This window comes from Oryx dammah, unplaced genomic scaffold (assembly GCF_014754425.2).
Source record: "Oryx dammah isolate SB20612 unplaced genomic scaffold, SCBI_Odam_1.1 HiC_scaffold_23, whole genome shotgun sequence".
In the NCBI taxonomy this organism is placed as follows: domain Eukaryota; kingdom Metazoa; phylum Chordata; class Mammalia; order Artiodactyla; family Bovidae; genus Oryx; species Oryx dammah.
Genome location: NW_024070207.1, coordinates 34866957 through 34892086, shown reverse-complemented (window position 1 = coordinate 34892086; position 25130 = coordinate 34866957). Strand labels below are relative to the sequence as shown.

The 25130-nt window shown below is 36.7% G+C and overlaps 1 protein-coding gene across 2 annotated transcripts in view; it reads right to left on the bottom strand.

Annotated features, from left to right (window-relative positions):
- Positions 1 to 24766, bottom strand: part of CUL4B (cullin 4B) — a 32385-nt gene extending 7619 nt beyond the window's left edge. Inside the window, exons 1-18 of one of the 2 annotated variants that reach the window (XM_040265236.1) lie at positions 24573 to 24766; positions 23270 to 23818; positions 21036 to 21151; positions 11660 to 11763; positions 10952 to 11021; positions 10139 to 10212; positions 9177 to 9339; positions 8807 to 8896; positions 8485 to 8567; positions 7803 to 7870; positions 6486 to 6604; positions 5690 to 5882; positions 4636 to 4740; positions 4035 to 4145; positions 3486 to 3577; positions 2276 to 2383; positions 1228 to 1341; positions 403 to 508 (exon numbers count right to left, since the gene is read on the bottom strand). In XM_040265236.1, coding sequence (XP_040121170.1) covers positions 403 to 508; positions 1228 to 1341; positions 2276 to 2383; positions 3486 to 3577; positions 4035 to 4145; positions 4636 to 4740; positions 5690 to 5882; positions 6486 to 6604; positions 7803 to 7870; positions 8485 to 8567; positions 8807 to 8896; positions 9177 to 9339; positions 10139 to 10212; positions 10952 to 11021; positions 11660 to 11763; positions 21036 to 21151; positions 23270 to 23818; positions 24573 to 24600 — 2293 coding nt within the window. In that variant the 5' untranslated portion in view covers positions 24601 to 24766. The remainder of the gene's footprint in view (positions 1 to 402; positions 509 to 1227; positions 1342 to 2275; positions 2384 to 3485; positions 3578 to 4034; positions 4146 to 4635; positions 4741 to 5689; positions 5883 to 6485; positions 6605 to 7802; positions 7871 to 8484; positions 8568 to 8806; positions 8897 to 9176; positions 9340 to 10138; positions 10213 to 10951; positions 11022 to 11659; positions 11764 to 21035; positions 21152 to 23269; positions 23819 to 24572) is intronic. The other variant, XM_040265237.1, reaches the window with a different exon arrangement.
- Between the last annotated feature and the right edge of the window lie 364 nt (positions 24767 to 25130).

Genomic DNA, 25130 nt, shown 5'->3' with positions numbered 1-25130 from the left:
GAATCTCTTCAACTTCCAAGCTGCCCTACTATCTACTGATTCTAGGCAAGCTGCCCAAATGACTCCTGCCCAAGGTGTGCTCATTCCTTTCTCCATACCTTTTCTCATGGTATTTCCTCCTGCAACATAACTAAAATTTGAAGGCCCAGCTCAAACCCTACTTCCTTCATGAAGGCGCTCCCCACTGTGCCAGTCCACAGTAATCCCTTGCTTCAATGAACTAACACACTCTGTCAGCACCACAGACTGGTACTCACTGGTAGTGAAATTATTTTAAGTGTCATTTCCCCCTTTCCCCATGGTTCTAAGTGCTGAGGAGAGGGATTATTTCTTTAGAGTCCCCCAGACCACTTAATCAAGTGGGGTGCACATAGTGGACACCGAATAATGCTTGCTACAAACCTATTCCAGTAGCCTGCTTGATCTCTTCTAAGCTGAACTCCTCTCCCTCATTAAACATTAGCAGCACCAGTGTTTGAAAAAGAGAGACCTGGAGTTCTTTTTTACCCTGTTGGAGAAACAACAGTGTTTAGCCATCACTTTTTTAAAAAAGCACATGAAAATTAATCAAGTAACTAATCTCTTACTGGAAGAGCATTTTTCAATTAGTGGATTTAAAAATACAGATTAACATTATCCAGAAAAGCCAGTATGTTCAATGGAGGGTTTAGGTGTGATCCTACCTAAAATAGGGAGGAAGGATTGAGTGACCTTTCTACAGGTCTTCTTTAAGCCTTATAATTAAAACAGAACAACAAAGTAATGAAAATTAATAATTCAGCTTTATGTGTCATTACACATATTTATTACAAGCAGTAAAAAATCACTATTTCAATGCATTTTCAATTTGTCTGATTCAGATTAGTCATGAAAAGCTGTAGGATTTTTTGAAATTAGATATGAGAACTGTTCCCCTTAACACCCACTCTCTTCTCTAGCTCCCAGCAACAAAAAAAGAAGTTTCCTGTCAAAAGTGGCAGCTTGAATTTTGCATCCACAGGTGGGGAAAGGATGTGGGAGAAAAGTTACTGGTTTTGTTTTGCAGCAGAGCCCAATCAAGTGTGGAAAAGACCACATTCATATACACAGAGCTGTGACAAGCTATCACTATGTCATGCACATATATAAGACAAAGTTATAAAACATCTTAAAAACCTTCAAGTTAAGAGGGATGATCTCAGTATCAAAGATGAAGATGAAAACTAAGTTGGGGGAATATCCACTTACCTCTTTAAACTCTGCCTTTAGTACGCAGTGTCCTAGAGTTGATTGCCATTGAAGTTTCCTGCCACTATGTTTGCCAAGGTAAAATGTCTTGAAAATCTCCTGAAGTTTTACCATCTACAATAAATAATGCTTTATTTAAGCTCTGTATCCAGTATCACATTCACTACTTTTTTCTATTTACATGTGTAAAAATGTGTGGAAGTTTTAAAGACTATACCCAATAGGGCCACTGATCACTTTGATGTAAGGTAATAACCACCAAATTTAACAGTATTAATCAGATTTACCCTCTCTGATCTGTCTGCAACATTTTATCATCCTCTCCTTTAAAAAAATATTTATTTATAAACTTAGTTGCAGTATATGGGATATAGTCCCTGACCAGGGATCGAACCTGGGCCCCCTGCACTGGGAGCCGGGAGTCTTAGCCACTGGACTACCAGGGAAGTCCCATCCCCTCTTCTGAAACATTCATCTCCAATGCTTTTTGTGCCTCTGAACCATGCTGGTTCCTTTATCTCACTAGTGTTTCTTCATTGGTTTCCTTCATAGGTTCCTCTTCCTACCACCTACCAATTGTGAGCCTTTTTCAAAGTTCTGCCTTAGGCCTGTTCCTCTTGTTTCCACATTTTCTCTCTTAATGAGGGAGATCTGTTCCCTGGCCTTTTATGATCATCTTCATGAAGGACTCAGTATCTATCTCTCTAGCCTTAACCCCTTTCCTAAGCTTCAGTCTTGGGTTAAGACATTTCCCCAGGAGTTAGGACGGATTTACTCAAGTATCCATCACTCAGCTATCCCACCCTCCAGCCCAGGTAATATACCATCAAGAATTTTTGAGAGTTGGGCAGTGACGGGTACTAATACAATCTGGGGATCTGAAAGAAGAGTCAAGGACATTGGCCCCAAACTCAGGAATTGGCATCTTAAGCTATGCTCTAATGATACTTAAGTACAAGAGTAATATAAATAAAAGAATAAAACATTAAAAACAGTTGACATTTGGTGTGGGTGTGTTTACACAAACTTTTAAAACAGTAACTCTTACCTCTGGTGGTAAATGAACTTCCATAGGCACATATGTTGGCCAGTAACCCATTGTCAGGATATTCACAGTTAATTCAATATTCCCAGGTACATTCTGGTTCTGCATATACTACAATAAGATCAACACACACATTGAGATCTTAAAAAATAAAAATGCATACATTTCATGCCATAAAAATGACCCATTCAAGAAGTTCCTCACTATAAAACTACAGGTGAATACTGACCATCTTTAAAATAAAAGGCAAAACTATTAAAAGGACTATAAATGAAGCCTGTATTAAAAGCACCAGAGAAGTACACCAGGTAACATTTTGCTACTATGTACACAAGGATCAGGTGACTCTTTCAGAGGCATTAACAACTTAAATAATTTCTCACATATGACTGGGCTGTTATAGGATTTCTTTTCTATTCTTTTCCCCATACCACCTGCAGTATCCATTTTTGGAGACCCCTACATGGCTTGGAAACCCTGGCAGCAACCCCCCATTCCTCAGCCCACCAGCCAGCCCAAGTGTCTGGTTTTTCACTTGTTCCACTGTGTGTTTGCAGGGAGTGACCTGAAATGGCGGAGGAAGAAGGGGAGAGGGCAAAGCAGGTAAACCCTATTCTGTAGCTACTACAGAGGACCCATGATCCTACTAATCCTGATCTTTCTCTTGAGCCTTCCACTCTCATCTCCCATCATAACATAGTGGTAAAGAAATCACTGTTAAAACCCTAGGAGAGGAAAATCTATCTTGCTATCACTATTACCTATAATCGTAAATGTTTCAAAACTAGCTTCTACCAACATCTGCAAAATATATAGATCTAGCGTTTCATTCCCAAGGTCCCCAAAGGCCTTATACAAACACTCTATCACCTCTTCCATCTCCATCACTAGCTCTGAACATGCAACCACCAGTGATTAGATGCTAGAAGCCCTGCTTTCACTAGCTACAGCCTTTCCTGTTCGGACTTCTTCTGCTCAATACATTTCATCTCTATTTTTGTGTCATTTTGGGAGTATATTGAGAATAAATTTTGAAGGAGGTCAAATATACTTACATTTCATTGGTGATTATTTTCTTCTACTGTGACTATCATCTAAGTTGCTATGAAGTATTTATAACAAATACAAGTTTCTACTTATCCTCTTCAGTACAAACCAAAGTAAGAAGATAACTAAATTCATTTAAGTTGGAGGAATTAAGAGTTTAACTCACTTTTACCTGTTTGAACTGAATCATGATGTCTTTAGAAAGTTCCATGTCTTTAAACATTCCTTCAAGTTTGCTGGTGAAAGCAGCTCCACATTCTAGTAAAGATGTTTGTATATTTACAATATTTTAAAGTGGTTAAAAACAAAGAATTTAGAATTGAAAACATGAAATGTAAAACTTACTTTAGGATGAAATATGGTCTGCAAGTATTCATAAGAATAAAGAAAGCCTTACCCCAAAGTGTATGCCCCACTAAATCAGAGTCAAATCTTAATCCTGTAGTAACTTTATCTACTTTTTAGGCACAAGATAAATGGGAAATTTTATACAAATGATAAAAACAAGAACAATGTTTTATTTTTTTAAAAAATCATGACAGCTCTGCATATGTAAACAGGTTGGAAACCTCATGAGCTTACTCAATTTACGTTTTTAATCATATGAACTTACAATGACTGACAAAAGAGGCAACTGACTGAAAGAGTAGAAATTAAGCTAATATTTTCTCTCAGAAATTAAAGAAGAAAAGGATCAGAAGAATGACAAACATACCATGTTTAAGTTTGGACAGCATTGATTTTTCAGCATCTACAGATGCACTTTTCCCAACTAAAAGGCGCTTGGCTAAATCTTTCTTATAGAAGGCCTCAAACACATCCTTACCTATATAAATCATAAAACATAACTCTTATATTCCAATATAAGGTTTTGACACAGTTGACTCAAAGTGCTTAATAAATCACACTATTAACCCAAGTCATTTAAATGTACACATTTTATCCAAGTTTTCTAAATGCAAGAAACATTAGAGGTAGATTTTTGTGCCAGACATTTCAAGACTTCTTTGCTGTAAAGAATTAAGACTGAATTTACTTTTTCTTAGAAAAGCTTTAGTTGACTAGTAATTTTAGCATCAATACTCCTGAGATTAAAATAAGTAGCAAAATTCAAGACTCTTAATAGTGGAAAAGTCGGACCACAAGGCAATTCAGCAACATTCTTCAAGTACCCCAATAAATTAAATGCAAAGAATTTAACAGAATTTTAAGTATTTAATCCCCAAGTAAATATACCTTACAGGTTGATTTTACTCACCAGTTTCTCTGTTGAGTGCTTTGTTTTAAAAGAATAATATTAAAACAAAAATACGTACCATATATAAATCTAAATATAATCATAATCTTATCCAACATTTTTTCAAGTTCTTCATCGGTAGCTTCTTTGTTCCCTGCACGAAGCTTTGAATCCACATACTTCGCTAAAATGGGGGAAAAGTTTGTTGTTCAGTGATCATCAGTACCCATGAGGTACTGGTCACTATAAATACCAAACAGGAGTATGATATACTGAGTATTTCAATGTTTTACATGTACACATGCATTTTTAAAAAGTTTCCAAAGTCAGGGAGATCAAGCGACTTGTTCAGTGTCACAGAGTTAAAAAATACAAGAGCTTCAACTCAAACCCAAGTCTTCTGGCTCCAGACCTAATGTACTTTCTACCATACTGATGGGATAAAGAAACTGGTGGGGGGATGGTGGTGGAGGTGTTTACAGCCTTGTGCAGGAGAATATCTTCTGGAATGTTCATTTCACACTGATGGTAGGCAATCTGAACTACTACTTTTCTATTGAAACAAATCAGATACATTACAGAGTAGGAGGCAAAAACTGCAAAAATTTTAAGGGTAAATAGTAAACCAACAAAATTTCATCCTTTTAGTGAAGGATCTTCTCAGGTACCTCCTCCTCTGATCCAGGTGGGGAAAACTGAGAAGAAATGCAGTACACCACACTCTTTACTCTAAATTGGCCCAGATTCCTAGGTTTATTTTCATCTTGAACATTCTTTCTCACTGGCAACTGCAATTTTGTGCTAGCCTTTCCTGTGTGTGGGCCTCTAGAAAAAGTACCCTGTCCCACCTCTAAATTGCTCTAGGCTTGTAAAACAGCTATCAAGCTTTTTATATATAAAAAGTGAACAGGGTCCAATGTACTGTCTTACAAAGAAAAACCATGTTTGATAATGTGGGCTTTGAGATATTCTTTAGCATGAAGGACTACTCCTTGCATCCGGCTTCTTAGAAACCACCCACTAAGCAACTAGAAATAAATTAGACTGTTATTGAAAGACATGGCACAAAGATGTTAATATACAAAGCCTTATGAAAGAAGAACATTAAATGGGAAAAGGGACTGGAAAAATACCTATAAGTTCAGCAGGCTTGTTTGGTCTTTTGTTAATGAATGTTTCGAATGCTTCTTTCATAGCATTGATAAATTTTTCATTCTTCAGGAAACAGATATCAATTATATGGTCAACCTTATCTTTAAAATCCAGCAATTCTTGAACCATGGTTTTATCCTTTTCAGGATTAATTACAATAGTGCTACCAAACGCCTAAAAAAACAGAAATGAATTCTTACTAGAATTTAATTATCTGCAATGAAAACAATCCTCCAAATCATATTTTAAGTACACACATACCCACATACTTTAAAATTTCAAAAAATTAAATAAAATAAAGCAGGTTCTGAAATCAAGAAAAGAAGATAAAGTGATAAAACATCCAGACTGATACCACTCATCTATAATCACAAGGTAAGGAATAGCCACTGGGTATGAAATATCATAATGGGGTCTTATTGTAGAAGTTTCTAGGGTTTTTTTTTCCTACTTTTAAAGTCAGCTTGAATTGTTTAAAATGGCGATATGCCTTCAGTGTAAGATCAAAGGAAAGAAATTTGGATCCTTAAAAAGTCCTATTCCTTTTCCCACATTCACTACTGTAATTATTGGAGCTAGAAATCACATCAGACATCAAGAAGAGAACTGTTTTATTGTTAATTTGCCACATGGCTATCATTCTCAAGTTGACTGCTCTCAAAACTCCCATTACTTGAAAAACAAAAGGATCTAACAAATAAGAAAACACTTATTCATATGTACTCTAAGTGTACAGATTATAAGCCATGAGAGGAAGAAAATGGTTACTGTTAATACCTTAATGTATTCAATCCATTGTTGTAAGAGAACCTGAACGCCACCTCGAACTCTACTGAAGAGTTGATACAGGAGAGATAAATCTTGAATTCGGTTTTCATCAAGGAGGTTATTTAAACCTGATTTTTGAAACATTTGGTATTTAAAAAAAAAGTGAACAAAAATGTCAGGTATTTTAATGAAAAAGAAGTTAAAATTATTCTGATACTGGTTTGAACTATGACTAGTCTGTGAATTTTAATATAGAGATGTGCTTTGAATTAAACTCAAAGAGATAATTACCTTTCCAAGTGAAAACTAAATATAGGGAACTTTTATAAAAACAAAAATTATATAATGGTCTGTACCATTTAACATAGTACATCACATGTATAAACCAACTTATAAAAATTGGTCTGTGTAAATATGGTATTCTTGGGCTTCCCTTGTGGCTCAGATGGTAAAGAATCTGCCTGCAATGCAGGAGATCCAGGTTTGATCCCTGGGTTGGGAAGATCCCCTGGAGAAGGGAAAGGCTACCCACTCCAGTATTCTGGCCTGGAGAATTCCATGCACTGTATAGTCCATGGGGTCGCAAAGGGTCAGACATGACTGAGTGACTTTCACTTCACTTTCAAATACATGTTATAAATACCTCATACGTGTAATAGCCATATTATATTTGTATTACTATACACAGTTATATTTCAAAGTATTGGATAAGGCCTGTGGTATATAAAAATTATGCATCAATAGGCTAAGTTTAAATGAATCCTAAAAGTATTTGATTTTCAGAATGAAATAAAAGTATTAACTGTATTAAAGTTCTAAGATATTTTATACAAAAGATGGCTGGAAAGGTAAGACTTTTGCCTATTTGTAACACTGTTAAGTGATACTCATATATCACTTAGGATTAATAGACATGCTTAGTTTTATATGCTAGAAACAAAATACTTTAGTGCAAAAAGGAATGCATTTCCTTATTATTTAATATACTTAATATTTATATACTTAATTTAATATTAAATACTTAATATTTACTATTTCCTTATTATTATTCCTTATTTAATTTTCCTTAAAAATTAAGAATCCCCAAATTCCTACTGTTTCTTTACTGGAGTTGGTTAAGACTCCTCTCATCTCACTTCTTGTATCTTTAAAGTTAAGGAAAGAGGCACCTCCTGAAAATTTACTGTGATGAACAGGGGCAAAGCATTGTGTCCTACCTCAGGAATGCAGTAATCTGTTATCAAACCTTTAAAAAGGCAAGCTTTAAAAATGTTTCTGTTTGCTACTATTTTAAAAGTAATCTCTTATTTGTAAATTGCCAATTACCTTTCTGAAGAATTGCTGTTAAGTGTTCTCCTAGAAGTTGTTTTTCCACAGTAGCAATTAATGACTTCCTATAAGGAAAAAAAAAAGGTTTAGAATTAGACATTTGATTCTGCTGAAAATTTAGTCTCTCTTGGGGGATAAAAAAATTAACTAGCTCACTTTGTTAATTTCAGTATTCCTACTCTTCTATATAAATTTATTATGCTCAGTTACTCTACTTTATGCCTAGAAGGAAAACATTATGTATTTCAAAATTTTGGTATATCACAAAATAAATATTTCCATGGTCTTGCCATGGCTGGCTTTTCCTAAACCTCTGCTTTTACTAGGAAGTATTTATCTGCTTATAGGAATTCCTTGGCTGGTAATATTTAGGAAAGCAGAGAAATACTTTCTCCTATGAACACTTGCTGAATTTTAATCAGCCTGAAGATTTCAAAGATCACATTAGCTTTTAATACTATTCTTTAATTACATGCTCAACACATATGGACAACCAATAATCAAATCCTTGACTAAACTAATTAAGTAGGGAAAAGAACTTGAAGTTTACATTATGAAAAGAACTGTTAAAGTCTTAAGTTTTACCTTAAAATACTTACTAACATTTGGGATGCCCAAAGTGCCTTAAGTGATTCCACAGCACAGGTTAAGGCTATTAAGCTGAGCGCGTAATACTTACTGGGTGGTCTGATCTAAGTAAGTAATAAGTCTGTCTGCTTCTTCTTCTAGACGTTTATTAACATGATGAAGATATTCAGGAACCTACAAAGATAAGTTTTTTATATATTGTTTTCCTCCCCATAAATCATTCAGTAAATGTCAAGTCCAAAAGATCCTGGGAATAGCCCTGTCAAATGTGACAAGGTTGAATCATATGTAAAATTACATGTAAAATTATAGCAGCGTAACTTTTGGAAGATAAATGAAAGAGCAGCTTACGTTCTATAAAGTAGGGTCTATTATGAGACACAGTGGATTTATTCATCATCATTTTTAAATACCTCTCTTTCCTGCATTAATTTTTGGCCTTCAGCTGCGTACAGTCGGTTAGTTTCTTCCAAAAATCGTTGTTCAAAAGAATCCTGATAAATCTGGGATGGAGTAACAAAGTAAAGAAGCTCAATTATTCAATAAATGTTTATGAATGCCTCTATGTGAACAGCATTATGAGTCTGGCTTTTTTAAAGTTTTTTTGGCCGCACCATGGGGTTTGTGGGATCTTGGTTCCCTGAACAGGGATTGAACCCAGGCCCCTCAGCAGTGAGAGCATGGAGTTCTAACGACTGGACCGCCAGGAAATTCTGTGTTTGTTTTTAAACATCAGACTAGGTACAGCAATCAGTTCTATAGTAAGTGAAGTAGTTAACTTACTTGCAAATCAGAGAGCATGCTTAGAAGACTTCGGAGTAAACTTCTATCAATTGCTTCACCATTCCTCTCCCTCTCAATCAAAAGAAGAATGCCATCAATTGTCTTATTCTGGACTTTCTGATCACTTATAATATGAGCCCTAAATAATTCCAGTCCCATGTCCCTAAAATAAAAAAAAATACACAAAATCTAAATTAAAACGATACCACTTCTGGAGAAGCTTGCTTAACTTCTTGCCACATGTTAATTAGGATTCCAGGCTTTGAAGCAACAACTGTAAAAGTATAAAATGCACATATTTAATTTTAAATAATATTATTAGATTAAAGCATACAGGAAACTCATTGTCTTTAATGAGAACTGAAGCTAAATTCCCATCTTCCTCCATAACTAAGTTTTATTGATTTATTTCCTTTGGTGGATTTCTTCCTTGGTCAAATCAAGAGACAAAATTAGTTCAAAGCTATAAAATGGTCTTCACTGTACTTGTAATGAAGGCTTAATTGCTCATTTGTCATCTGCCTTCAGTACTCAAAAATCAGTGAACTCTGATAATTGTGGTAGGTAAACGCTAGGCACATGGTGGGGGCAAGAGCTCATTATACTCTTCTATTTTTGTGTATACATGGAATTTTCCCTAATAATGTTAAAAGATAATGAGTGAACTCTTGATCAGCAACAAAAATGATGCATATTCAGACAGTCCAGAGCAAACTTCAATCCTTTTGGCTAACAAAAAACTTCTTCATAAATTTTTGTATACTCAGGGAATGTTAGCTATGTTCAATATTAGCATAGAAGACATAAATAAGAAGGTAAAACTACTATAAATACAAGTCTAGAAGCTAAATGTGAGTTTTTAGGAGAATATTCCCTGTATTACTCTCTTCTATTAGTGTAATTAAGATTTGACTACGATTTGTTAACATATCTCTTCATAATTTTTTTTCCTGCATCCTTACCAAATGGATGGTAGCATTGAATTCTGAAGAACATAAGTCCTATCCAGAAACAAAAAGATGCTCCTGATCATGATCTGTCAATGAAAAAAAGAATCAAACAATTTTTTATATGTTGTGAAGCTGAAATATTTTATAAAATAAGACTGCACGGTTTACTTGTATATATACTAGACTACTAGGATCAAACATACAGATTAATACATCTGAGAATATGCCCATACCATTTTTAATTAAACTATTAATAAATCTTAACTCTTGCTGTAGTTTCTAGGGGAAAAAAAGACACTTAAAATGGTCTATGACCTCTTTGCAACTTGAAAATTAACTAAAAAATCAAAACAGAATCAAGGGGCATATAATTTTTCCTCAGCAACAGTTCTCAGGGTGAAACTCTTAAAATTGTACACGTGGGATTTGGGGTGTGTGGAATGGATTTTAAGATTTTTAACTTGCAGAATATAAGGTTTAAAATAATACCAGATTGGGAAAAAGGAAAGGTTGTGATGTGAATAAGCTAAAGTGCAGGACCAGTAGGCACTTTGCTAGGTAACCAAATAACAGGTGGGATAGCCATTAAGACTGACAAAATGTAACACTTATTTATAATGCTACAAAAATAAAAATGATTCTAAGGTATAAGTCATTCTAAAATACTGGTTTACCCATAACTTGCCATTTTAAAGTAGAAAACTCAACCAAAATTAGTTTTAAGTCCCCCTATTGCAAATCTTTTAAAACTAATATTCTTGTATTTGAAGAAACTTATTTTAACTACAATATTTAACTGAAATGTAATGCTTTTTGCCATCTTACCATCTGTCTACAATGGTTCTGCCAACATCTATCAATCTTCTTCAGAAAAAGAACACTATCCAAAGAGTCTGTGAGATACAAGTTAAGGATATTTTAAAAATGCTTAGGACAAGTAATACATGCAATGTTTAAGAGCACATTTGTCTTAAATATGGAAAGCCCTACATACTAAATGAAACTAAATAGTACTTATAGAACAAAATGCTACTTCTTAAACTGTAAAAACATGTTAGAGTCCACTAAGAAAGAAAAAAACCTTTAAAAACAAGTCTTAGGGACTCCCCCGGTGGTCCAGTGGTTAAGACTGTGCTTTCACTCCAGGGGCCATGAGTTTGATCAATCTATGGTTGGGAACTAAGAACCCACATGCCACAAGGTCAAAACAAAACAACAAAAAGCAAGTCTTAGATATAATTGAGCATTGTGTTTTCAGTTTATTATTTCCTGATTATCTTTCCTCAAATGGAAATTTGTTAGGACAATAAGAGTAAAGACATAAAGAAATTTTATTTACGTTAGTGGTACAATGTAGATTTGGACCCTAATTAGAGGTAAAAAGTGAATTTTACTTTGTTTCCCTACAGGCAAGATGAACAAAACCCAACAAATCTACAAAACATAGGCATCCCATTTTAAGCTGGTTTAAAAAGTGAGGGACAGAGGGAGGAAAAGATGAAAATACAAGGTTTCTTGTTTTTAAAAGGATATTCTCTGAACTGATGAATCTGTGCTTTGATGTGATCTTCACAAATCTGTCTCAGCTGTTTGTACAAGTTTGCAGAAATCTTGTAAGAACAGAGATTTTCCACAGCCTGCAAAATTAAACACATACTTTCTTAAGGAGTGAATGTGTCTCTGTATATATATTTCTTGATTATTTACATCTAATTCCTATTATTTATTTCTACCATGTCAACTTATTAAAAAGGATGTCATCCATTTAAAACACAAGGTAAAACAACCAAATATCAATGCAATTAGTGAATTTTTTTCATAACCAGTATAGTATACCACCCCTCCCCCAAACCTGTTTATTCTGGCAGTACAGTTTAAGTATGGGGGAAATCAAGTCAAATTCTCCACTTGTAAAGATACTGAATTTATAACAACTGCTACATATAAATTCTGTCTTATTCATAAAAATGTTGTTTTCCTAAGCAGAATTCCATTTTGAGTTTGAAAAATAATTTCACCAATCGTTTATTAGATAGTTTGGGGAGAAGGGAAAGGCTACCTACTCCAGTATTCTGGCCTAGAGAATTCCATGGATTGTATAGTCCATGGGCTTGCAAGGAGTCAGACACAACTGAGTGACTTTCACTTTCACTGGGCAGTCCAACTACCACTGAATTTAAATTTATTTATACTTTCTTTGGTTTTCCTGAACAGAGCGATCCAAAATTTGTTGCAAGCAGTGTTATAAGAATGAAATAATCATACAAGGATTTGTCTCCAACACTGCAGCTTAAGAATATTTAAATAAAGATGTTTTAAATTTTGCACAATGGAATAAACATTAATTACTAAAGAAATACTGAATTTTTATTTCTTCTAATTGTTAGATTGGTCTTTTATAGTCAAATCCCAAAAGGACAAAACTGAGATTTCACTGAGTTTCTTCTTAGGTGTATCAAAAGACTTTCAAACTTAATACAACAGGCATGGTAGAACTCTGAAATAATCTACAATTCCAACTAGTAATGACTTAAGTATAACACCAGGATTTCTTTCTCACCACAACAGAAGGCAAAAATTCCATTAAAACTGACTCTAAGGGACCATCCAAGTCCTGTTGGTTGGATTGGAATTTTATAAATATGTAGTTGGAAGTCATATTCCCAGCATGCAGGTCCAGCAAATAAACTCATAAATGCAAAGAAAGCTTCAATGAAACCACTTATACTAAAGGAGGAAAGGTGCTACACCTTACCAGCAAATAGCAGACCACTTAGATCTAGCAGCTAAAGAAGAATAAGGAAGCTAAGTTCCTGCTGGCCACCACTTACGATGGGGCCTTAGGTCAGGCCACAAATGTCTAAGAGTGCGTTTATTTCATGTGCCTGACTGGTTCACAATGATCCCCTATGGACTCTCTTCCTCCTTTAGTAGTCTTCTCATTGTATCTTGGTGTTCCTTTTGAATGATTGATTTTCTCAGCATTTCTTGTTTCCCTGCTTAAATTGTCTTTGCTGCATTTTCTTCACAGTTCCCACTTCAAGTACTTTTCCAAGTCCTACTTCTACCATTCCCTTCTGCTGTGATACTTTCTTCCACACATTAGTTCTCATCCCACCTGTTTATCTTCTCATACAGGATACCACATTCCCTTACTACTCAGCTAGGTTCCACTTCTTCCAATAAACTTTCCTTAACTGTCTCAGCTACCAATGACTCGTATGGCACTACCAACAATCATACCATACTGACTTGTCACTGAATCAACACTGTATCTTTTAGTGTGTATATCCTGGCCCCCAACTCTCCTTAATGACAGAAAGAGACCAGACCATGGGCTCATGTACCTGTATGTTCTTTAATACTGCTGGGGCTCTAAACCAGGTGAATATAATAAATATTCAAAAAACTAATGTACTTATAACTAGCAATGTGTCCTACACACAGAAGGGGCTTACAGCATAAAGTGAAAACTGGTCAGAAAATATGTAATTACAACACACTATTAGGTGCTATGATGGGGATAAACATAGAGGTGAGGTCTCTAACTCAATCTTTATGGCAGGGAAAAGTCAGGAAAGGCTTGCTAAGCAGCAGTAAAGAGGTGGAGATCCAAAGACCCAGAGGGATGTGCATAAAGAGCTTATGGGAATAGTGAGAAAAAGAGAATTGGGCCCAGGTGGAGCAATGGTAGAGAATCCACCTGCCAATGCAGGAGATTCAAGAGATGCAGGTTTGATCCCTGAGTTGGGAAGATGCCCTGGAGTAGGAAATGGCAACCCGTCCCAGTACTTCTGCCTGAAGAACTCAATGGACAGAGGAGCCTGGCAGGCTACACTCCATGAAAGATGAAAGTGAAAGTGAAGTCGCTCAGTTGTGTCCGACTGCAACCCTGTGGACTGTAGCCCACCAGGCTTTTCCGTCCATGGGATTCTCCAGGCAAGAATACTGGAGTGGGTTACCATTTGGACACAACTGAGCAACCAAGTGTGTGTGCACACACATTAAATGCATATGGCTTCACGTGTGCTTAGTTAGAAAGCGGTTTAAGATTGTTGTTCATTCACCAAGTCGTGTCCGATTCTTGGCAACCCCATGGACTGCAGCACACCAGGCTTCCCTGTCCCTCACCATCTCCTGGAGTTTGCCCAAGTTCACGTCCATTGCATTGGTGAAGCCATTCAACCATCTCATTCTTTGTCACCAGGCTTAAGTTATTAGAAGCAATAAAAGAAGGAAAGGCCAAGGCAGGAGGATCTAAGGTGAGTTTTGAAGGTCAAGATGAAACAGAACCCCTTACTAGTCTCTAATTTAGCCTTGACTGCTTAACATATAGACCAGATCCAGTAATTTTCCATCTTTAAGAACTTTTCCATCAAGCTCTTCAGGTACTGTTATGGAGAAATTGCCTAACAGGTATAAAAAAATACAAAGGACTGCATGGTGCTGTGCTTAATAGTGGTCTACTATCATTTATGTATATATAAAAAAGAAAATTGAGAAAACCTCCACACATCTGTTTTTGCACACATGAAACATTTCTGGAATGATACCCCTAATAACATTTGTTTGCTGGGGCAGGGAGGTTGGAGTGGAAGTGAAACTTTTCACTACATGCTCTCTCATATTTTTTGGGTTTTGAGCCAGATGAATGTATAAAATATTCAAAAAATTTAAGTACTTGCCTCCCCCAATAAAACACTATCTTTCCCACCATCATACTTTCTAGCATGGAATTCAAGGTTCAATATTACCATTATTTACTCTCATGTCGCTTTATAATCTTCCATACATCCCGTGATCTAAATACTGTGCTTTCCTCACTTTCAAGCAAGGTTTGTTTGAACAATCATGTGTGCCTAAAACAGTGGCTTCCAAAAGTTTTTGACAAGCCACAGTAAGAAATACATTTTATGTCACAATCCATTGCACATAAAATAAATTTATGTAAACAAAACAATATCTTCATGAACCTGCACTTACCATTACTATATGTGACCTACTCTGATATTTTCTATTTTACTTCTTTAAAAAATAATGCTGGTCATGAACTACTAACTTCATGAGCCTACTAGAATATAAAGACCTCAGCAGCAAGGACTAACTGATCTCTATATGTCCATGGCATTTGTCTAGCTTTGCACATGGTAAACAGTCAAGAAGAATGGGGTGTTTACTAAGAACTCTATCCTGTTAGGTGCTGGGGTAGAAATATGAATAAGAGTTAAATCACCACTTAGGAGTTTGAGGTAAACTCTATTTTATTCCAGATCTTTGAAAAGGAATTTTAGAAATGTATTATTTTACACTTCACTAAACACTCTGGAAATCCTTGGAAGTTCGATCTAGTATAATTATTACTAATATAACCTCACTGCACAGGTAACTATTTATATTAAACACTCTAGATAATTCTATAAGACTCTTAAATAAAACTATCTTTTTATTTAAGCTCCCAATCACTACTGGTTAAATATGCTGCCTTAAATCCTTTTTGTAGGTGTCAGCTATAAAATAAGAACATTTTAATAAGGTTTTAACTTTTATTGTTCCAAATCCCAGCCTCTTCCCTCCAGGATGCATCAGAAACATGTTTATCTGAAGAAAAACAAACAAAACTCCAAAGAAAATATAAATGTGTAGCAAATGAAATGCAAAACTATAGTTCCTGAAATTTGATGCTTTATGGAATACAAGATTTAAGAAACAGCAAAGGCACACAAGCTCCCATTTAGGACGAAGAGTGGAAATGAGGTTAAGAAGACTAGAAATAATAAAGTGAAGATTAAAACAAGGATAAAAAATACAAAGAATGCAAAAATTAATGGTAAGGGAGGAAATCTAGGAAATTTTCTGATTCAGCAACAAGAGACACTTAAGAAAGATTCAATTCCCTCCAGGGTGCTGAACTCTGGTCGCTGATCTAATGAACTGGGTCTTATTTTTCAAACCATATGCTTAAATAGAGAAAGAAAACGCACATCACAAAACTTTTCAACTGATATAGCAATAAAACTCAAATTATGTCTTTTTATGTCTAGTAAAAATGGCTAAAATAAAATGATCAAAATATATCAAAAACAGAATTGCAAGAAGGAAGCCAAATAATAAAACCTAAATTATTTTTCTTTTTACATCCAGTAAAAACAGCTTAAATAAGACAAGAATTTGTAGTGGGATAAATAGCAGGGATAGTATTAACAATTCAGTAAAAACAGCAGTAATAGTAATGTGACAGAGTAAGCTTAAAAATATCAAGTTAAACTTACAGAACACAATAGCTAGTGATCAACAGAGAATAATCACCTCTGCTAAGAATCTACCTAGTCTCCCATATCCAATGACTGCTTAAGAAATCCATTTTACAATGGGAAATAAACTATACTCGGATGGATGCACTATTTCTTTCTAGTATTGTGGCCATCCACTGGACTAATAAATCACTAACTGATTCATTTGCAATCACTAATTGGCTCGTTATTTTTATTTATTTATTTTTTTGGCTCGTTATTTTTAATATTTATTTCACAAGAAGCAAACAAGAGTTTCCATTATTAATGAATTATTTTCATCAGATCTGAAGTAGGAACTAAACTTATTTTCAAAGATAAGAATTAGACATTTATATTAAGAATAAATGTAACACTTTCATATAGAAATAACCAGCCAGCTCCAAAAAAGGCAGCTGATTTAAAAACACTACACAGGAGCTGCTCTGGTGGCTCAGTGGTAAAGAATTTGCCCGCCAATGCAGGAGACAGAGCTTCAATCCCCGATTCAGGAATATTCCACATGCCATGGAGCAACTAAGCCCATGCGCCACAACTATTGAGCCTGTCCTCCACAAGAGAAGCCACCTTAATGAGAAGCCTGAGCATTGCAACTAGAGAGAAGCCCCTGCTCGCTCCAACTAGAGAAACACCGGCACAGCAATGAAGACCCAGCACAGCCGAAAATTTAAAAAATTATCAAAAAAAACCCAAACAACACTACACAGCTACTCACACAAGGCTGAGAACATAAGGAAAATAATCCCATTACTTAAAATATTACTTAGTAAAAAAAGTCACACACTAAAACCAAGATTCCAACTATTAAGACACCACATGTAAAAACAAGACACATTCTTGAGAAGTGCAGAGGGACACTGTTCCTAGACAGTTCTTTTCTTTTTCTATTATTTTTTCAGCTTGGCTAATGATGTTTTCTGATACACCTTTGGAATGTAATCTTTTTACCAGCCAGCTGTTCTGGCCTAGTGTGGATTTAGAATTTTAAAATGTGTGGCTTTAGAGCTAAATAAAATGTAATCTCAAAATAAAGATATCGTTTTTTTAAAGACTCAAATACTATTTATTATCATTATCATCATCGATGACACAGACATACAGCATGCTGTGTAGTTAAGTACTTTTTCGCAGTATTTATTTACAACCATGCCATACAGGTAGTGTTAGTCTCCCTGTTTTGCAAATGAGAAAACCAAGGCTTAGAGAAGTAACTGACCTGAAGTTATTATGAGTTGCAGATCTCTAATCTAAGGCAGGCTGATCAATTAAAAAGTCAGGGCATTTAACCATACTCCTATCAATCAAAAATAAAGAAGCAGAGACTTCCCTGGTGGTCCAGTGGCTAAGACTTCGTGTTTCCAATACAGAGGGCCCAAATTTAATCCCTGGTCAGGGAATTATACCTTATATGCCGCAGCTAAGAGTTCGAATGCCACAATGAAAAATAAATAAATATTAAAAAAATAAACAAGCAAACAAAAATATCCAAACCAAAACAACATGAACCACTGTCTCACTCTTACAGAATTTCAAGGTTGTAGAGGAAAGGTAAGCCTAACTTTGAATCACTTTTAAAAGATGACATTTACTTACTGCAAATATACTCAGTCTTTTCTAGAAATTAAAAACTTAAGTGAAAGTATATGCAATCTACACTAGGGAAGACTTCCATGCTTATGCTTTAAAGCAAAATGGTTTTTCATTCATAGAAAAAAGTTCTGCATAGACATATGCCAAATAAGTATTTACATCAAGGATAGAGAGAGAGGTGGGGAATGAGGAGTTTGGAGAACTTTTGTTTGGTATGTTATATATTTCTATATTGTTTCAATTTTAGGAGACTACTTTTAAATTACATTTCAACCACTCAAAAATCAAACAAGCACCTGAAATCCAGATAGCATGAAATAGTTTAACTTTTTTATCCTCTTTTTTGAACTTGAACATCTCAGTATAATCTTTCTGAACCCAAAGGAGCATTTACAAAATTAAGGTAGAAAACAACAAAAGAGCTAGAAACAAATGCTTTTAAATTTATTATAGCAGAAGTAGTAAAGTATTAGTAAAAATGCTAACAGTGAAAAAAAAATGCTAACAGTGAAGTTATAACTGATTTCAGGCTAAAGAAATGCAACTGAACAACACCAGATAGAAATTCTGAAGTATAAGAAAGGAAAAACACACAAAAAATATGAGCTATGAGCTCCTGAAACATAAAGAGATTTAACAGAAACAATTTATCAGGAAAAGGGACTTCCTTGGCAGTCCAGGGGTTAAGACTCCGTGCTTCCACTGTAGGGGGTGAGGGTTTTATCCCTAGTCAGGGAACTAAGATTCCACAAACCACACTGCATGGCCAAAAAAAAAAAATTTATCAGGAAAAATAGTTTTTAATCCACAAGCTCCAGAAAAATATTCAAAGTAAAGTAAATAGAGTTCATTAATAACTACCATCATCACAAAGATAAAAACAAGCATCGTGTATTAAGGCATTTATATAGAACCTAGAAAAATGGTAGTGGATGAAACCTAGTAGAGAATGGACTTGTGGACACAGCAGGGGAAGGCGAGGGATGAATTGAGAAAGTAGCACTGACATATGTACACTATCATGTGTAAAACAGACAGATAGTGGGAAGCTGCTACGGAACACGGGGAGCCCTGTCTGGCCCTCTGTGATGCCCCAGGGGGGTGGCATGAGGGGAGGGGAGGGACACTCAAGAGGGAAAGAATATATATATATATATATATATATATATATATATATGGATATATAATTATGACTAATTTGTGTTGTACAGCAGAAACCAACATGACCCTGTAAAGCAATTTTCCACCAATTAAAAAATAAAATTAAAAAACTAGAAACTAAATGTTATAAACATGAAATATGTAACACATTACTGAAATTAAAGCTGTATGCCAGCATATCCAAAGAAACATCATACACATGCATGTATGAACAGAAATTACCTTCTCTGATGACAGAGTTTTTTCCCCCTAAAGTAAGAGTATTTATTTGCTTCAAACACTGCACTACAGAGGCATGTGGAGTGCGTGCACTGGACTAAAAATTCGGGCATCTCAGTTTAAGTCCCCTGCTCTGCCAATATGCTCTCCAGTGCATAGAGTCCCTTTGAGATTTCATTTCCTCATAGAGTGGGGATAGTAACTGCTGCCTTATCTAGTTCACAGAGTGTTTCTATAATGCTTAAACGAGATAACCCTACTTTGTAGGCTATCATAGACACTATATGAAGAAAAGACACTGGACCAGATAACCGCTTCAAGTCTAACTGCAATTCTACATTTATTATTGTACAACTCAGGATCCACATGTGTAATGTACCAACACAGCCAAATGAGGTGGGCTTATCCTTAGTAATACCTTAGTACTACTACTATTACCTGACACTTGTCTGTACCACACAGCATTATTACTATGCAGTGGGCACCATTCTGAGAGTTTGGCATGTACTGATATATTTTATTTAAATATAAACAGAAACTGGTGATCTCAATTGACACACTGTAAGTAAAAAAATCATACTGTGGCTTATGAAATAACTAGTGATAATATCAACTTATATTTCTATCATAGTGCTTCATGGTATTTTTCACAAACATCTTATTTGAGTCCTATGGGCAACTTGGTGAAATAGATACAGCAGTTCTTCCCCCTGTTTACAGAGGAGGAAACAGAAGCTGAGAGGTTTAATATCTTGCCCAAGATCGCAGGCTAATACAGCCAAAACTAGATCCCTTTGTCTTTTGACTCCTGATCCACTATTTGTCCATTACCATACTACTTCTTCAACTAAAATGAATAGATGAAAACTACAAATTTTGATAAATTGGACCAACATAATTTCTTACAAGATACTCATCAATACAAAAACTTAAGCCATTGGACTGTGCAGCACTGTTTAAAAATATGAAACTGTTGACACCAGAATGGAAAGTAAGTTCTTGAATTGGTTGTGGCAAAAATACAGTAGGGCAAAGTATCTTGGTAACAGAAGTCTAAATCAGTAACTGTATTTTTAAGTTAAACATTTCAAGGACAGATCCATTTGTTAAGCAAAAGAAACAAATCTGAACCTCAGACCAAGTTGATGAACAACCTGTTGGTCATTTTGGGGGCTAAGGTGTGTCTTGTAGGCCGAGAGATAAGAAACAAAAACAAAAAGAGAAATAAATGACAAAAGCATGCTAACAGGAAAGAGGTAGAATAAAGTATACAGCATTTCTTAAGGCCTTTCCTCTAGGTAACACCACTGAGCAAGAAGTATCACAACAGAAAATGTCACCAGAAATTATCTTTGGGATCTAAGCTATAGGTTTCTATTACAGATAAAACTTACTATACCAAGGTACTCCTAACTGTAAATCCTAATAAGAAGGGTCCAAGATAAGCCCAATCTATATCAATCAGACTGTAGCCATAGTTGATATCAGAATATATGGTCTGTTTATAAAACAGTGTATGCATTAATCAAGAAATTGGAACGAGAAGGGAACCAAAAATCTACATAAGCACCCATTTCAGAAAGTAAACTCCATATGCACTGCATCTCAATTTACACTAACCAAATCTGGTTATCCCCATCTATACATACCTGATAGAGTTCTTCTAAATTGTACTTAATTGAAGTACTATTCTGGATAGCTTCCACTGCTTCTTTCAGCTTCTGCCATGTTTCATCTGTGTAGTTTTCTGGTAATTTAGGCTTATCTAGATGATATATAAAAGATTGATAATCAGAATAACATGCAAGATATACTAACAAAAGGATCTATAAACTACTAGTATTATTGCTCTCCAAGCGTAAATTGTGATGTTTATAATTATCATACCTAATTATTAAAGCAACCATTATATTTAGGCTTAGTAATAAAATTTCAAATGCCAGAACACTGTGTAAGTCATTTTATCCCACCTATTAAAACTGAAGGTGAGAGTTTTTTCTATTGTCTGAATTGTTTCAAAAGATAAAAATCTGAAAATAACAGATCAAACTAATCCTGATCCTATTCCATCATGTGTAAAACCTAAGTCAACATGAATTTTGTACCTGAGATTTAAAATACTGGGTGCCTGCTATGTACAAAGTACTTTATAAACATCTTAATCTTCCTAAAAATGTTCTGCTGCTGCTGCTAAGTCGCTTCAGTCGTGTCCGGCTCTGTGTGACCCCATAGACCTAAGGATGGTATTATTATCCTTATTTTGTAACTAAGGAAAACTGAGCCTGGAAGACTCATTTACTAAAGTTTGCCCAAGGTCACCACAGATGGTGAATGGCAAAACTGGGATTCTAATTCAGGTCTATTTGACTCCCACATTTATGTACCATCTACAGAAATGGAGAGAAACATCTTAATTCATGTTTTAATTTAAACTACATTTATGAGCAGAATGAAATATAAGAAAATCAAAACATCCTGGTAACTCCAGAACCTATGTAGCACTTTCAGAATGAACAGGAACATCTTAATCCAGGCTTTAATTTAAACTTCCTTGACCAGCAATTGTTTATTAGAACATCTAGATACCTTAATAATGTGTTTCAATTTAGGAGGGGGAGAAACAAATCTCAAACAAAATCTCTGAGACCAGTATACAAAAATCCAATTAGGGTCATAGCTCATCTCTTTAAAAATCCTTGGCTGTTAAATTGATATATTTAAAGTAAAACAGTGAACAAGCTAGTCAATTACAATTCATATTTACTTCAGAAAGGTCTACTATTAAATCAGCAAGATTACAACACTTGAGAGCCTGGAGGTGGGAGTGGGAGTGATAGGAAAAAGAAAAGGTTAAAAAATCAACATCCCTTTGCTTGAGACAAAATAGAGCATATTCCTGATTTCTACACTAATGGTGAAAATACAAGCATGGGGAATCTAATTTTCTCAATACTAATATTTAGTCGCAAGGCACTGACCTGGTCAATATTACTTTAGTTCATTCATTTGACTTCTCCACTTAATAAACATTTTAGCATTAGTTGCCAGTTAGGGTATTGAAAAAGTCAGGCAGAGAAACCGAAACACACTCAATAGATTAAAAAGTAACTCAGCTCAATTACATTATGCAAAATTGCTGATTTTATATTTGCATCAATGCATTCACAATACTCTCAATCACATACCTCAAAAACTTGAACAAATTCTCCTAAAAGCTGCAGGTCAGTACTTTAAAACCCATTTCAGTGATTAGAAAAAAAATAGATGAGTTACTACTAGAGTTACTACTTCTGTGTATACACAGTATTTTTCACTTCCAAACCCTACCTTTGGAAAGAAATGCAGAGATCATAAATACTTTTCTCCAACTACTGCTTCCATGTGTTTCAAGAATGCAGTATTCAACATTATAAATCTAACCCAAAGTCTTCTTGGAACATGAAAAGATCACTATTGCTACCTGAATTTCTAGGGACTAGATAATATGGCCTACTGAAGCATAAAAATAAAAATCCCAGCAGTGCCAAGCTTCACTATGCACCTGAAATAAATAAACATTTTTAGAGTACAAATTTCTCACCTGTAAAATCCGGATCAATCATACCGACTGTCAATGTTATGAAGAATAACAGATCAGATACAACAGGCTGAGACAGACCTCAAAATACTGCACAGAAATACCTGGTGTATGCTTCAGCAGAAGGATACTAACCACCCCCGGAAAATGAACCCTCCACCCAAAAAGGACCTCCCTCCTCCTCATTGATTATGCATAAAACATTAGGCCACCTCTATACTGTTTAACATATTAGCATAAATAGAGCACGTGACCACTCAAGTGTCAAATCCTGAGTACGTGATCATGGATTTTGGCCCTGGTTACCTTTAAAGTTCTTGATCACTAACTTCTTAGCAGAGCCAGGCTTGCTGTTAGCAAAGCTAGAGACGGTGGTGGAAGATTTGGCCAGGCCGTTTGCGTGATGCACCGAAGCCACAGTAGAGATTAATATACTCTTATTTTTAAGTTGCTGCTGCTGAGATGTTGCAGCAGTTGGTGAAGATGAGGACGAGGACGAGGATTCCTCAGCCATCTTCGAATCAAACCCTACAAACTCCAGGTTTTCTTCAAAACGCAGCTTCTTCTGGATCGGTACGTGGCTGGGAGCAGTCACTGGGACCCCCAGGCACGAGAAGGACGAGGTTGAAGGGGATGCCGAATCCCTGGGTTGTAAAGGAGGAGTGGAAGAGGAGGAAGAGGTGGAATCAAAGTCTTCTCTCTCGTTACTACTGTTACTGCCGCTACTGCTGCTGCTGCTGCTGTTTAACTTTCTCTTCTTGGCAGAGGTGGGCGGAGTGGTGCTGGTATTACCATCAGTGGCTGATCTGACCTCTTGAGCAGCAGCAGCAGCTGAGGGATTAGGGGAAGAAAAACCTGTTGGAAACATGAAAATAGCGGGGTCAACAGGCAGACGAGCATCAAAAACCTACGTTTATATGCCTGCGTGCGTGTAGGAGAGAAGGTGGCAATGCTAGAGGGGGAAGGGAATAAAGAGAGGAGAAACACAGAGGACGAGAAGGAAAGTGAAGGGGGGGCTCCACCCGGGGAATGGGAGGGTTTGGGAAGGAGGATAGGCTGACACCAGGAGTGAGCAGAACAAGGGGGGAGAGCGAATGAGGAGGCAGACAGGTAAACGGCCGTGCCGTCCCCCTCCCCTGCTTTTCAGTCTCTCTCCCCCCCTTTCTGCAGGAGCGACTCAGTAAGTCTGTGAGGCTGCAGCTCCTCCTCCTTTTCTCCCTCTCTCTGGGAGGGGAGATGCAGTGCTTGGGGGGAGGGGGGAGGGGGAGAGAACCGGAGCTTGTTATTGTCAATAGCACAGGAGGCTAAAGATGGCGCCACTTCCGGTCACGCGGCGCCGAGGGAGGAGCGGCGTCAGTCCGCGAAAGGGGGGGTGGAGAGCAACACTGCAGGCGCCCGGGGGGCGGGGGAGCTGGAGTGGGGGGAGGCGGTGGGAAAGGGGCCGCTGAGGCGCCGGAGACGCTCGCGCTTCTGCCCTCGCACTCGCTCTCCCTACCCCTCCCTCTCCAGGTCCCCTTCCTAGGCAGCACTCTCCTCCCCCGGCCCACCGATAACTCCCCACCCTCTCCTAAAAGGTCCCGCGGGAAGCTTCGCACCGCAACGCCCTTACCGGAAGTGACTGGGCAGACACTTTTCATAGCGCCCAGATCCCGAAGCCCCCAGGTCTGCAGGACTTGGGGGGGGAGGGAGAAGGGGGGGCAGAGAAGGGGAAAGGAAGGAGGGGGCGGGCCTTCGAGACACCTTCGGAGCTCCGGATTGGAGCTTCCAGAATGCGAGGCGGGCAGGGAGGGGTGGTGGCGGGAGAAGGAGCGGGAAGGAGTCTGCAGGGGAGGGAAGGTGGTGACGGGGAGGGGCGGGGTGAGCTAGCTGGGAAAATAAGAGGGAGGGAGGGAGTAAAAGTAAAGGAACGGAGAATAGAAACTTTGAAAAAGATAAAGGAATGAGGAGGGGTTGCAAGGTGAGAGCATTAACTCGAAATGGAGGAAAACATAGTCATGCCATTATGCCTGATGCTAGAGAGGATGTCACGATGTTAAGATAGGACAGGAAAAGAGCTTAGATACAAAGAAGATAAATGAGTTTTTCATTCAGTTGAGTTATACGTTGTTTCTCTTTCATGTCAAGGACAGTGCTGACTCAATACTGAGTTTTGATACGTTTCTCAGTA